Source organism: Rhea pennata, chromosome 20 (genome assembly GCF_028389875.1).
Source record: "Rhea pennata isolate bPtePen1 chromosome 20, bPtePen1.pri, whole genome shotgun sequence".
Lineage (NCBI taxonomy): Eukaryota > Metazoa > Chordata > Aves > Rheiformes > Rheidae > Rhea > Rhea pennata.
Window position 1 is genome coordinate 6,517,035 of NC_084682.1, and position 13,143 is coordinate 6,530,177.

General features: G+C 37.7%; 1 protein-coding gene across 1 annotated transcript; it reads right to left on the reverse strand.

Moving 5' to 3' along the window:
• Positions 1 to 2,933: 2,933 nt before the first annotated feature.
• On the reverse strand, positions 2,934 to 8,983 carry KCTD7 (potassium channel tetramerization domain containing 7). Its single transcript, XM_062592412.1, has 5 exons — positions 8,924 to 8,983; positions 8,242 to 8,434; positions 6,700 to 6,869; positions 4,330 to 4,508; positions 2,934 to 3,821 (listed from the first exon to the last, which is right to left on the reverse strand). Exons 2-5 carry the CDS (start codon positions 8,383 to 8,385, stop codon positions 3,445 to 3,447), a joined length of 870 nt encoding a protein of 289 aa, XP_062448396.1. The 5' UTR covers positions 8,386 to 8,434; positions 8,924 to 8,983; the 3' UTR covers positions 2,934 to 3,444.
• Between the last annotated feature and the right edge of the window lie 4,160 nt (positions 8,984 to 13,143).

The window sequence follows — 13,143 nt, forward strand, 5'->3', positions numbered from 1 at the left end:
ATATACAGGGGATGTTACAAAAGACTAGTCTTGTTAATTATGTTTAGACAAGCAGCAACTTGAAAACAGCAAACTGTTCTGCTTTTCACATAACTACCCCTCAACTGTCTCATCATTACCCTGTTATTCCAAAAAAAGCAGAGAAATCACTGCAATCCAGATATGCAATTTGTGCTTCGAAAATATATGAGAATTTTTATTTGGGGGGAGGAAGGGGGAGACATTGTTAATTATACGCATGTTCCTGTACATCATTTAGGAACCAAAAATAGCATGCATCCTGTCCCAAAATGATAAATGAAAAGTCTCTCTCCTTCAAGTTGAATAAGCTAAATAGACTGACATGTATTATCATTTTGATAATCTGCACATGACATTCATACAAAAATTACACTGATGAATTGAAATCATTTCCTGAATGACCAATTTGTCCAAGAGCATGTATCAACTCACACAGGATTTAGGGGTGGTAGTGGAAAAGCAGTTGCACAGATATTAAAGTGGTGGAAAAGTTAAACAAGAGCAGCACAGAGAAATAGGTAGGTATGTTCTAGCAAATCTCTGGCCTAGCCAGATATGAAGAAACATCCTAAAGTAAAAGAAGAAAAAAAAAGCAGCATTACATAAGCATTTAGTTTAATTAGACAATTATATACCATTCATGATATACAAAAAGAGAAGTCATCTTAAACATGGATTTAGTAGATCAGCTACTCACATTTTTGTTGCAAATGAAGAATTTCAAAAATTATGCTATATGCCAAGAAAAGATAAGTCAATAATATTATATAAACCAGTTATTAGATTACATTCCCCTGACATCCTCCTGCACAACTCTTCTGTTTCTGTCAAAAAACGAATACATATTAGGCAATATCATGTAAATTACTGTAAACAAAGACTGCTTAAAACAAGTGTAGTCAATAACAATATTGTTATTTTGCACAAATCACAAGACACAGATTGTGTTTAATTAAAGCATGCTGGCTCAAATCTGTGGTTTCTTCTTTAATATTGCACTGTTTTCTGTCTTCTGGAGGATCTGAATGATGAAAGTTTCAGTTAAGATGCTACTGATACAGATAAAAATTTTCATTTTCATCTTTTTGATTAGATAGTCTTCCTTACTTGTTTATTTACAGGAAAAAGTTATAAAATATCAGTGCATGAATATTAAGAAATAGCAATTATGACTGGAAACAGCAATTTTGCTATTGTAGCTTCTCTAGTGTAACAGCTGAAAAATTAAAGTCAAACCAAAAAAACCAAAGTCAAACTGTGTTCTGTTTCTGTAAGTAATGCTGATATTCAAACCAGTTATATCCTATGAAAATATTTACATGGGAAACAGCAAAAAAAACACTCAATAACCAAGCAAAACTGCCGTTCTCATTGTAGTCTCTAAATAAACTGATGCTGAAGACCTTGAACTTAAATCTTTTAAGAGTAGATGCAGCCAAAACTTTCTAAACCTCAGCTTTAAGTTCTTACAGCATTTTATTAGAAACTCTGGAGTTAAATTTAAGATTCCCTGAAAAAAGAAAGAAAAAAAAAACAGCACAGAAATGAAGAAATCATGCAAACTTCCTCTCATTTTAGGGAACCATCATTGTTTTAAGTCATCAAGTATAAGTACAGTGACTTGTATGAGTAATGCAAAGGTTAGTATTTAAAATAGTTTCAATCAACTTAAAAAAAAATCCTAATACAGGCAATTCTTATTTTCCTTCCCTCCTCTCAATTCAAAATCTAAGCTCCGGACCTGAAATTCAGCACTTGACAGTGATCCTCTATTATAAAACATTTGAAAATGGATAATTAGAGCTGTATATCCCCACTCCAGAAAAAAAAAAAAAAAACTAAAAAAATCCTAAATTAAAAACATAAAAGTATGAAGGTTAATCAATGCAAACAGTTGTCTTCTTTAAAATATTTTTACGAGACAAGCTGACCATAAAGTTCTTATAATTATTCTTAAAAAACTACCTCAGTTTACTGAGCATTTTCATTATCATTATTAATTCATGTTTTTTAAAGCTGTTTTGGTCAAAGTTTTAATTAAGCAAGCTTCTTGGATTAATTAATCCAATGGAATGCAATATAAAGCCATAATATTTACTTTCCTTCCTTGCCCAAGATTATTTCGCATTTACTTCAAATGGGGTATTTTGAAAATATTTCATTTTTTATACTCCATAAAGCAGTAATATCTTCAGATGTTCAGATCTATCTTTTCTTTGTAGTTGTAAACTATTCAACTTCAGGAGATGGTTACTAAAGTCAGAAGTGCAACAATTGCCTTTTGAAAAAGAATGTGGATGGCTGTCTCTTCCAGCCTGGAAACATTACTACCCAGATATAGGGCTGATAATTGGAGAAACATTTAAATATGCAGGTTGAAAAAAAAAAATACTTCCTGGTGTTATATCAGGAAAGGTCAACAAAAACATTAAGAATGAGACTTAGTTTTCTGAAGAAGGTGAGGCAATGGAAACACTTATCCCCACCTCATTCAACTCTAACTCTAGAACAAAGTTTAACATCACCAAATGTAAAAAAAGCCAGTAATAAAATAATACATATTAAATAATCCTCTTATTTTGGTAATAACAACATACATACAGGGTTTTCTCATTTACCAAAAGCCTTTGTAAATGACCTGATTCTATAGAGCTTCATTTTTGTAGATACTGTAAACATTAAGAATTTCTAAGGCTAAAAACAGGCACAAGTCTTTTGTGAACAGTAATTACTCCTAAAAGCATTAAGGAATCTATTCCATACCTGCTATTCCTTTTTATAAGAATGGAAATAACTGAAATAATATTTTAATTCACAATATATATTCCTAATTAAAAAGACAGGTAGTTTATTAATCACAATGAATAGTAATGTATAAGAAATATGCCTTTCTTAAAAAAAAATAAGGGCATTATTTCAAAATTACATTTCTAGAATCTCTATGCTGGGTGTTACTCATTCAACTTTATAAAGTGGCAAGTTTAAGTAGTGACTAAAATATTTCTAAGTGGGTAAAATTCAATCACATTGTGTCAGCATTATTGGCACCTATGGCTTTACAATAATGCAGGTGAGATCTGTAGTATCTGTTTTGCAGACTTATCATACAAAAGCCACATGGTAAGTGGCACCTTTTAAAAGATGTCAGACGCTCCTCTCTGTATTATTTCCATAAAGTGATCTTGTTTTGCGCCTCATTAAGGTACCTGAGCCAACAGTCTTGTTTCAGGCTGGTTTTTCAAGATCTTTTTCTGTAACAGGTTCCCATTTGCTGAGCAGCTAAGCATTAGCCAACATTTCAGCAGACTGATTCCTATATATACATTAGCAGCAATGCATTTCCAGAGACATGTTGCAGAAATATTAACAGCAATTGTCATCTAGAAGTCCTTTTTCCCCCTGCACCACTCTGGACAATGTAACTCACCACCAAGTAATCTTGAATTCATAAATAGGCCGCTTGCAGTAATAGTGATTTATCAGGTGTTTATCACACACACCAATGCACTGATGATCCACAGTTATCCCTCTATCAGAGAGGTCTGTCACAATACAGTGCAGAAGATCATATACATCAGCCACAGCCTCCCAGGGCCCAAAAGATACATCTACTTCACAATGATGTTCAAACAGCTTTGTCTCACTTTCACTTCTTTCAAAACGTAAAGAGTTGAAATGTGGGCATTCATAGGGAGTGATGGGCATCTCTTCTTTGAAGACACAAACCTTCAATTTTGCAAATCTTGCTTTTCTTTGCATAGCTCTAAGCTTTGCTATTTCGATTATCCGTTCCAAATGATCTAAAAAAGATTGAAAATAACAACAAAGCACCTTGTAAGAGAAAACAAATGTAATTCATTCATATAGAATGTTACTGCAGTGCGTAACAAGTCATTCTTAATATAATATCATGGGAAGCTGCACATCAGACAGTGTCTGTAATAATTACATCAATTTCAGCTATCTTGTGAACATGATGTTCTTGCTATATGCTCAAATTTATTCAGTTGTAGGTCTGAACAGAACAAATGCAGAGGCAGAAAAACCTTACTCAATAATAAGCCTCGCATGTTATGGCCTAGATCCTGTTCCCTTTAGAACAAGGTAAAAATTCACATCCTCAGACAAAGCAAAAGCAAATCTGACACCGAGACCTCAAAGATCCAGAGTTAGCACACAGCAGATAAGTAATAAAGAAACTTCTTAAATATGGTATTTGTTTGAAAGCTGAAAGTGGTCCTGAAAGGACTATTTATATTACTTGAGTCATGTCACAGAAACACAATTAATATTACTTCATTTATTTACCTTTGTAATATGGCATTAGGCCAAGGAAAGCTTGTCTAACTTTTTCTCCTTTAAGGGGCTGGACATCCTCTAGACTGTCTAGCAGCGGTCCTATGGAATAATACTGAGCTTCCTTGTAAACTGACCTCACTCGTTCTCTTGGTGGCAGGTCACCAGATCGCAGAAAGTTAAGTATGTCTCTAAACAAAATGGGAAAAATACTGCTCAGTGCAAAGTTTCTCCAAAAGCTGTTGCAGGTGGCGAAGCACAGAAAACACTGGATAGTCACTGATTATTCAGATATACACCTTTAAAGTTAGAACTGCAAACTACATTGCCAACATGTATTCTTAAACCATTCGTTCAAGTCTCCAAGTCAAAAAAACAAAACAAAACAAAAAAAACAACACTGACTCTGGTAATGTCAGAACTTATTTGAAAGAAAACATCAAAAAGCTCAAGGTGGAGTAACCACTTCAAACAGTACACACAAAATCTTACATGGAGAAGACTGAAGTCACTGTGTTTCAAATAAAGCTTGATTTTCCTAAAGAATTATATGCAAAGACCTTTTATCCCACCTAAATGCAGGATTCTAGTGATATGGATGGCATATTTTCAAAAGAGGTGTTCTCACTGAAGAATCAGGGCTGCACATTCTTATATAACAAAAAAAATTGTAATGTAGTTCTGAAACCATTAGAATTTTCGAAATTTTTCATTTGAAATTTTCAATATTGAAAGAAATCACTTTATGAGCATTAACCAACAAAATCTATTACTCACTTTATCAAATACAACAAAGATAACAGCAATTTTCGTTATAACATCAACAAATATATTGAGTAGTAATTTGGCTCTGGATTCCTGTTCTATTTTGAATTCAGATTGACAACATCACAAATTAATTTATTTTCCATCAAAGCAGCTGGCACTTCCAAATTTCCAAATCTAAAGAAATAATTATTTTCAAATAAATATACTGGCTTAATCTATTTTTGTTCTGGATAAAGGTACAATCTGAATGGTTTCTGAAAAAAAATGCAATCCTTCTCAGTTGAAGAGATCAAGAGAATCTCTACAAAGGAAAAAATAAAAAAGAAATAAAAGTTGTTTGTAAAGTGTGCTTTGAGTGAAGGCCTTAATCTATAAATATTACAGGAAATCATGATTATGTATTCTAGCCATCTCACATCAAATCAAACAGAGTATTAGTAGGACCATGGCTAATTTAATTGAAAATAAAAAGTAAGCTACGCGCTTATTTAAAAGCTTCAGAAGGAGTCCTGAAGATGAAGGAATATGGCACTGCCAGCTAAAATCACTTAAAATAAATTCTTCAAATCTTGTGCTTTTTTCCAGTTACATTTTAATATCATTTATTTTCAAAGCACTCCAGAGGTAAGTAACTCACTTACCAAAAAAGCATATATATTATGATAAATTTATTTTCTTGGAAAGTTAAAACCCATTGGAAGCATGGATTTTGAGTTAGCACTCCATTTTTTTTTACATAAATAGTATTTCAGAAATGCGTAATTAAAGCTGAACAAAACTTCCTATCACAAATTCTCAGAGGAAAACACTATTTATGAGTGAGGCTAACTGTATTCGAAATGAGTTGTATTATACAGAGAGAAGCTTCAATCTGTTCAGCAGAACGTAAATTTAACTAAATTCAGATATACAATATAAATTCTAGACAACTGAAAAATGTAAGACATAATGTGAAAAAGATTTTAATAAAGTGGGAATTTATCAAAGAAATCTTCTAATCATTATGATTTTAATAGGGTAGACTATTTCCAGTGGAAGTCAAGCTATTAAATTAGTCAATTTCTGGACCATTTTTTAACATATAAAATTGCACAACTGAACTTGGACTGACATCCATAAATATTCCATTAAACACTGAAAACTAACAACTGGAAGAATGATGTTTGTAGAGAAACCTAGATGAATCCAATCAATTCTCTCTTTCACAAAAATACTGTAATATTAACAAAGAAGCACTGACATAAAAAAAGAGCTTCCTATGACAGGTAATCTTAAATAGGTTCTTTCTTAAAAAACAGCAAAACTTGACAACTTGTAAGGATACTCTAAAGGAAACAGAGCACAGATTCAAAACATAGCTTGCTTTTCTTTACTCAGTATAAAGCTTAAGCCATTAGATATGAAATAGTTTTTCAGCTGTGATATACTGTGACTGACTTTCTTCTCGAGATGTTTTGAAGGCATGGATGCAAGCTAATCAAGTTTTCATAAAAGCTACCACACAAATAGGATTTAATCAGAAGAAAAAAAAATAAAAGTAACACGTTTTTCTTTCAAAAGAATTTTTCTTCACTAAACACTTTGAAAGCATACTGCTGAGGATACTGCACATACCCAAAGTAAGTTCCATCTCTGTCAATAAAATATCTGCCTTCAGCATCTGTTGGAATATAGTGTCTTCCACTGAACATAGCTGCCAACATTGTGTCCTCATAACGTCTCAGTGTTGACAGTCTTGTTGTGAAACACATGCCTCCTACATTTAGTGGAACAACTTCTGGAAACTGAAAAAGCAATCACATCATCAGAAATGAGCCTGTAGTGCTTTGCAAACACGTACAGGCCAAAATGATTAGAACTGCTAGAAGACAAAAGGAGAAAATTATAAATGAAATTTGGCAAAAGGGCATGTTTAGAAGCCTTCATTAAAATAAGAGGAACAATCAACCAGCAGATCTTCCGAAAGCTAAGATATTCACTCAACTATAGGGCTGCTGTATAAAATGAAGCATTAACCAAAGAGTCTTCATGTGTCTTGATGTTCTTTTTTAATTAGTTTGAAACCAGAAGACAGCAATTGACAGAAAGAAGTGAGCCCAGTATTTAAGATTTTTGCTTATCTTGAAACAACTTTGAAGAAAATGCAGTAAGGTTGGAAAGACTAATAGGGAATTCACATTGGGTAGAAACAGAGCAGGCAAGGAAGGCAATCTCAGCAGTGCTTTTGCTAAGTCTGGTAAGGGAGTCAGGGGAATGGCAGTGCCAAAGGAAGAGTCTGTCAATGTTTTGTTTTTCCGTCTCCAAAAATAACATTAAGAGCAGGACTGAAATTATGACAAGAGGATTTGAGAAGGCAGAGAAGTTCCAAACCTGAATGATGCAACAACAGCAGAGGCAGCAACAATCAGAGGAATCATAGTCATTTTACAGTTCAGAGTACGTTCACTTTGACATTTTTGACACTTCTTGATAATCTTTGCCACTATGACAATATTTGGTCCAACAAATGCCCCTTTCCTGGCCTGTTGCCACAAAACAGTGAGGTTCAAGGGATTAACACCTTGTATCCTCTGACTTCCACATACAGTCACTGAATGTTTTCATTTTAGTTGCAAATCTGAAACAGCAGTCACGTCTACAGCTTTAATACCAGATATTCATTAAAAGGATGAATGACTTCTCTCTCTCTCTCTCCTTTCATTTTTCCCTTCTTTCTTTTGGAATCTTCTCTCCCCCCACCCCAAAATGAGTAGGAAATCTCAGGTCAAACTTGGGACTTGCTGTTCCACTGGTCCCTTTACGCATTAGTGGGTTTGTTGGAAATCAGTGATCCTGTACTTGTTTTAGGCCTGCTGTAAACTTAAATGTCTTAATATCACAACTTACGATGCTTCAGTACCAAAACAAACACTTATTCGTATTTGTCAGGCTCAAGCTACTGAAGTAAAATACATGGAAGTTAGTCCTGAAGGAGTATTAATAATAATAATGAAGGAATAAAAAGAATACAAGGAACTGAACCAATTCAGCTAGCAATGGGAACTGAACTGGGTACCCGTAAGTACTCCAAGAAACCTGAATTCTTTGGCATCTGAGCAGTATGTGGTGCTGCAATAACTGGATCTTATCAGATGAACAGTACCAGAGAGCTCTTACCTGCTGAGGCAGCAGAGGTAGCGATTGTCCTGCCTGGGTTGCAGTAGGAGTGGCTGGCTCTTGGAAATCATCCTCTGCATCTGAGCTCGACATGGCATCATCCGGGTTTCCACTCACTTTGTTCTGCCCTGTAACTACCACCATCCCTCTGGCTCTCGTAAGCAGGTTTGCGGGATAGGCAGCCGTGGCAATGCTAAATAGGAAACAAGACCTAAATTATTTAGGCGCTCTTCCCACCAGCTGCAGATGATCACGTGGCAGGCAAAGGCATGCAGTTCCCCTGCTTTACATAGATAATTTACAATGGCATTGCTATTACTGGGAAATGAGTCACAACAAGGATGAGTATTGTGCTGACAGGCAAGCTCAAAGAGGGCTGTATCTGAAGGAATGCAGTTTGCAGAGCTGTACCAAGGTCCTACCGTGACAGAGCCCCTGCTAGTGGCTGGATAAAAGGCCAGCGCGCATTGGCTGCACAGTGCGGTGCTTGATTGGCTCCACCACGCTTCTGCAGCAAAATGTCATTTGCTGCGTGAATTTGGACGGCCGCTGTCCCACCCATCCAGCTGCAATAGGCTGCCTGCAGAAGCGTGCCCTGAAATCTGCTCTCTCATTGGCCTGGGCGCGCTGTGGCAAAACCCTGATTACTGCTCGCAATAAAGCTCCAGAGTCTTTTAATCACCTTCAAATGCAAAAGCAGATCAGATCTGGCTGTATACAATGACAGGAGCTTCAGGTATCTTAAAGGCTGACTGCAGTTCAATCATTTCCTGCAAAACATGAGAATCTAGCTTTCTAACTGGACAAAGAAAACGCAAGTGGAAGTTTTCCTGTCAGCTGCATCACATCGTATCGTGCCATGCACACATCTACGTGATACGCATATATCTAACTCTGTGTATTATATTGTGCATTTACCACTAATTATCCAATTCCCTTTCCTGCACAGAAAAAAAAATGCATAGCAACACCAACTACAATGCTTTCACAGTCAATCTTCAACCAGAGTACAGGGCAAATTAACAATAAACTGAGATAATAAAAGCAATGATTCAACAAACAGCAGAGTAGAAACACTAGAAATCTTGCTCTTCTCTTTACACTGCCTTCTTACATTAAAAGTTCGTCTGTCTACAGGACTGCTGTGTGTGTCCACCAGCATCACAACATCCTAACAAAGAAAATATAGTACTGTAGGCCTTACATAGCACTCTAACTTTCCAAGCTTCTTCTCTCAAATCACTATAAACTACAAGAGAGAAAGAAAACCTGTGCAAATAGATCTAATAGCCAGACAATGTTTCTTGATTAAATGTTTCATAAAAGCTGTTTCCAATCAAAAGCAACAAGTGGAAGTGACATAAAATTTTAATAGCTCTATTCTACTTTACTAAATTTGCCAATATCTCAGGCTGCCTTTAGAAATCAGCTCCTGAAGGAAAAGCTGTAGGTTCAAAATGATCATGGATAAAACGGACAAAAACACTATACTCCTGGTTAAAATAGATACTTTTCAGAGAATTGATCAGACTAAACCTCGACACACTGTGGGAGCTTATGTGGCTTTCTTATATCATAATTTGGAGGTAACCTCCTGATCCTCTTCAACACTTTAGTAAGCCCAGATAAGTAGCATGAAAGTTTCAGAAATTTATTTTTAAACTGCAGCTTCTTAAGAAGCCTGGGCCCAGCTCAAGATAGGTACTTTAACTTCTCTTCCCTACAGTTGAAAAGATGGACTTTCACCTCACAATCATTTTTTCATCTAAGTAAAATGCAGAGGCAGATAAACATGGATGGAAGAACTTCATGTCCACACCACAGTAACAATTTTAATGTTTGCCCTGAAACAACAATTTTCATCCTGATGTCACCAATTATCAAAACAAGTCAAATATAGGTCACTCATAAAGAGCACAGAAAAACAATCTTTAGCTTATATTTTTATACAAACTTCTTCAATGAGGTAAATTATCAGTAAAATAAGCAGCAGCCTGTGGAAGCCTAATTTGTAAGAGATCTAGTTAAAACTGAGTGACTGTGAGTGTGTTATTTGTAAGGCTGTTACCTGACACCAGTGCTTTACTGCTTTATTTCCAGTTCTCCTAAGAATAATCAAAGAACTCAAGAACCTAACAAATGCAGTCTTTAATTGCCCATATTTGCCAAGAATGTCCCATAATTTTCAAGTAAATGGAATGTACTCAGAATAAACAAAATTCAGCTCCATTAAGCATATCAGAAACATGGTCCCACAGAATGAGTTTTAGGTAGGTACATCCATTTGACACTGCACCAGGAAGGTCCTCCTTCTCATAAAAGTAGAGGCTTGAGAAAAAGGAATTCTCCCTCTTTCATAATTCATCTCCTTTAACATGACACCAGCGTACAGGAAAAAAAACACGAGAGATTCTATTTTCTTCATGAATGTAACAGCAATCTAATTTCAACAGAGTATCACCTATTAACGAAAAAATTATAACCTTTTCTTTTCCCACTGGAACTTTTCACACAAAATCTCCTAAATAGTGAGGTTTAGAATATAACATCTCAGCCCATAATTAACTCAGGATTTTAGAGAATAAGATTTACAATAATAAAATGAAGAGACTGATCATTTATAAGGTTGTTTAACCTGTTTTTTTGATGTTTGTTAAAAGGTAACAGATGTTGCTCTAAAGGATTGCTTCATTGCCTGTCCATCCACAGACACAGCAGTGACACAGTAGTTTGCTGACTGGAACAAAGAATCTTCCTAAAAGAAAAACATAAGCTAATCACCATTCAGGTTTTTGATATATAATTTTGTGCACTTTGACTCTTGCCATTTCATGAGGAATATACATCCCCCTGAAAATCCGCCTCCCCCCAAAAGTCTACTTAGATCATGCGCAATTATTAACTAGCCACAAAATTATTTCTCTTACTAAATGTCTCATTAAAGTTCTATGGTTTGTTTAGTTTATTTGAACTCAGCAAATGCATTCATTTCATTTTCAAGTACATCTAGACACTGGTCAACACAAAATTGATGAGAAAACAGCACTAATAAAGAAACTGATTTTGAAATCAAGTATCTAATTGAACTATACTTCAGCAGCATCTATGTCTACCAGCATACCTCCTTCTAGTTCACAAACTACTTGTCATTTAAGTGGCAGACATTACTTCCCTGAGATTTGTTTACTGACAATTTACATGATGTCCCTCTCACACACCCACAGTCATACACTATGTTTAAGGAAACTGACTGTATGAACTGGACTTGCAGGTTGTGCTTCATTCCCTAGGGAATGACAGCAACCTTCAACCTCTATTAAGTTTTACTGATGTCCAGACCAGAAAGGGCAGCTTTTCAAGGAACTGATGTTCCCTTAACTTTTTTTCACATAAGCAATTTTGTTTTAAATATCTTCTGAAGTTATGAAGTTACAGTATCACCTTTTCATGTATATATAACTACATGATCAAAGTATTCATCATCAATAAATACTGATCTGTGAATCTATCATAAGAGATGTGCTAACCTAGCCACACTGCTATTCAAAGGCAGGTCACCGCCACGGGCTTGTTTAGAAAACAACAAGCAAATTGTTAGGAAGTCTCTCCCTTTTTTAAGGGAAACTGGGTCTCTGTGCAGACAGAGTGAGATATGACTTAGTCATCTCTCTAAGATTTTTTGAGACTCAGATGATCAAAAGTTTGTAAGAACAAAGCAGAATGACAGAAAATCTAGTTACAGTAATTCTAGCCGATCTGTGCAAGGATAGCAAAGAAACATTCTGGAACAGGATGGAAGCCCTGAACTGCAGTAAACTATGCTACAAAGGGATTTGCTTGTAAAGGTAAAACTGGACATAATTAGCAGATCTGGCCATTAGCAAAGCACAACACAAATTACGATGTAGGGATACTATAACTTGATCTTTGCATTGTTTTAAAGCTGTGTAGTCCAAAAATAGAGCATATAGGAGCATATGGCGCGATGCTTTATCACCAGCAGCGACTTTCTTAAATAAAAACGGGACAGTTGAGAGATCTTCTTGGAGGACAGTGAATAACCCACAGACGAAGGCTACGCAGCCTGTATTTGCTGACAGCAACGGTGGTATTTGTACAGTTTTGTAGCACCGCTGTGCACTGAAGGATTTTTACACGGTTGCCCGGGTTCGCCCCTGCGAGGCACGGAAGCACCAGCCCCGCCTGCGGCTGGGACGAAGCGGCCACGAGCCCGGCAAGGCAGCAGGACCTGCGGGCGTCGGGAGCCCCCAGGCCCGCTCGGCCCCGCCAGCCACGGGGCCGCCTGCAGCTCCCGGCTGCTCCTCAGACGTAAAAAGACAACTGGAAATTCCTATTTTACCACGCAATTAAATATTAAGTCTCGCTCAGCGCCTCGCTAGCGCGCACAGAGCAGCCGCGGCACGCGCGGCGGGCACCAGCGAGAGCGCGCAACGGCCGTTTACCTTCCGCGGCGCCACGGCCGCGGGCCTGCGCTCCATCGCTGCCACCGCCGCCCCGCGTCCCGCGGCAGCAGCTCCAGCGAGGCGGCCGGCACCCGGCTGCCCCGGCTTCGCCCGAAGTTCCCGCGAACCGCTGCTTTTCCAAGCGTTTCCCGGAAACGCCTCCAGGCTGTAAAGCCGGGGTCGTTTCCCCTCAAGTTAAACCAGAGGCGGGCGAGTCCGCCCCTGCGCGGGGCGGCGATCCGCGGGGTGGGGGGTGTGTGTGTGGGGGGGGGGGGGTGTCGTCGGGGCACCTCCCGCAGGCGGCGGCTAGAGCCGGCCGTTAACGGCTAACGGCGGCGGCTAACGGCCAACGGCGGCGGTTAACGGCCAACGGCGGCGGCCCGGCCGCGCCCCGGGCGCGCGCGCTCGCGCCCCCTGGCGGCGCTGCCGCCCCGCCGGG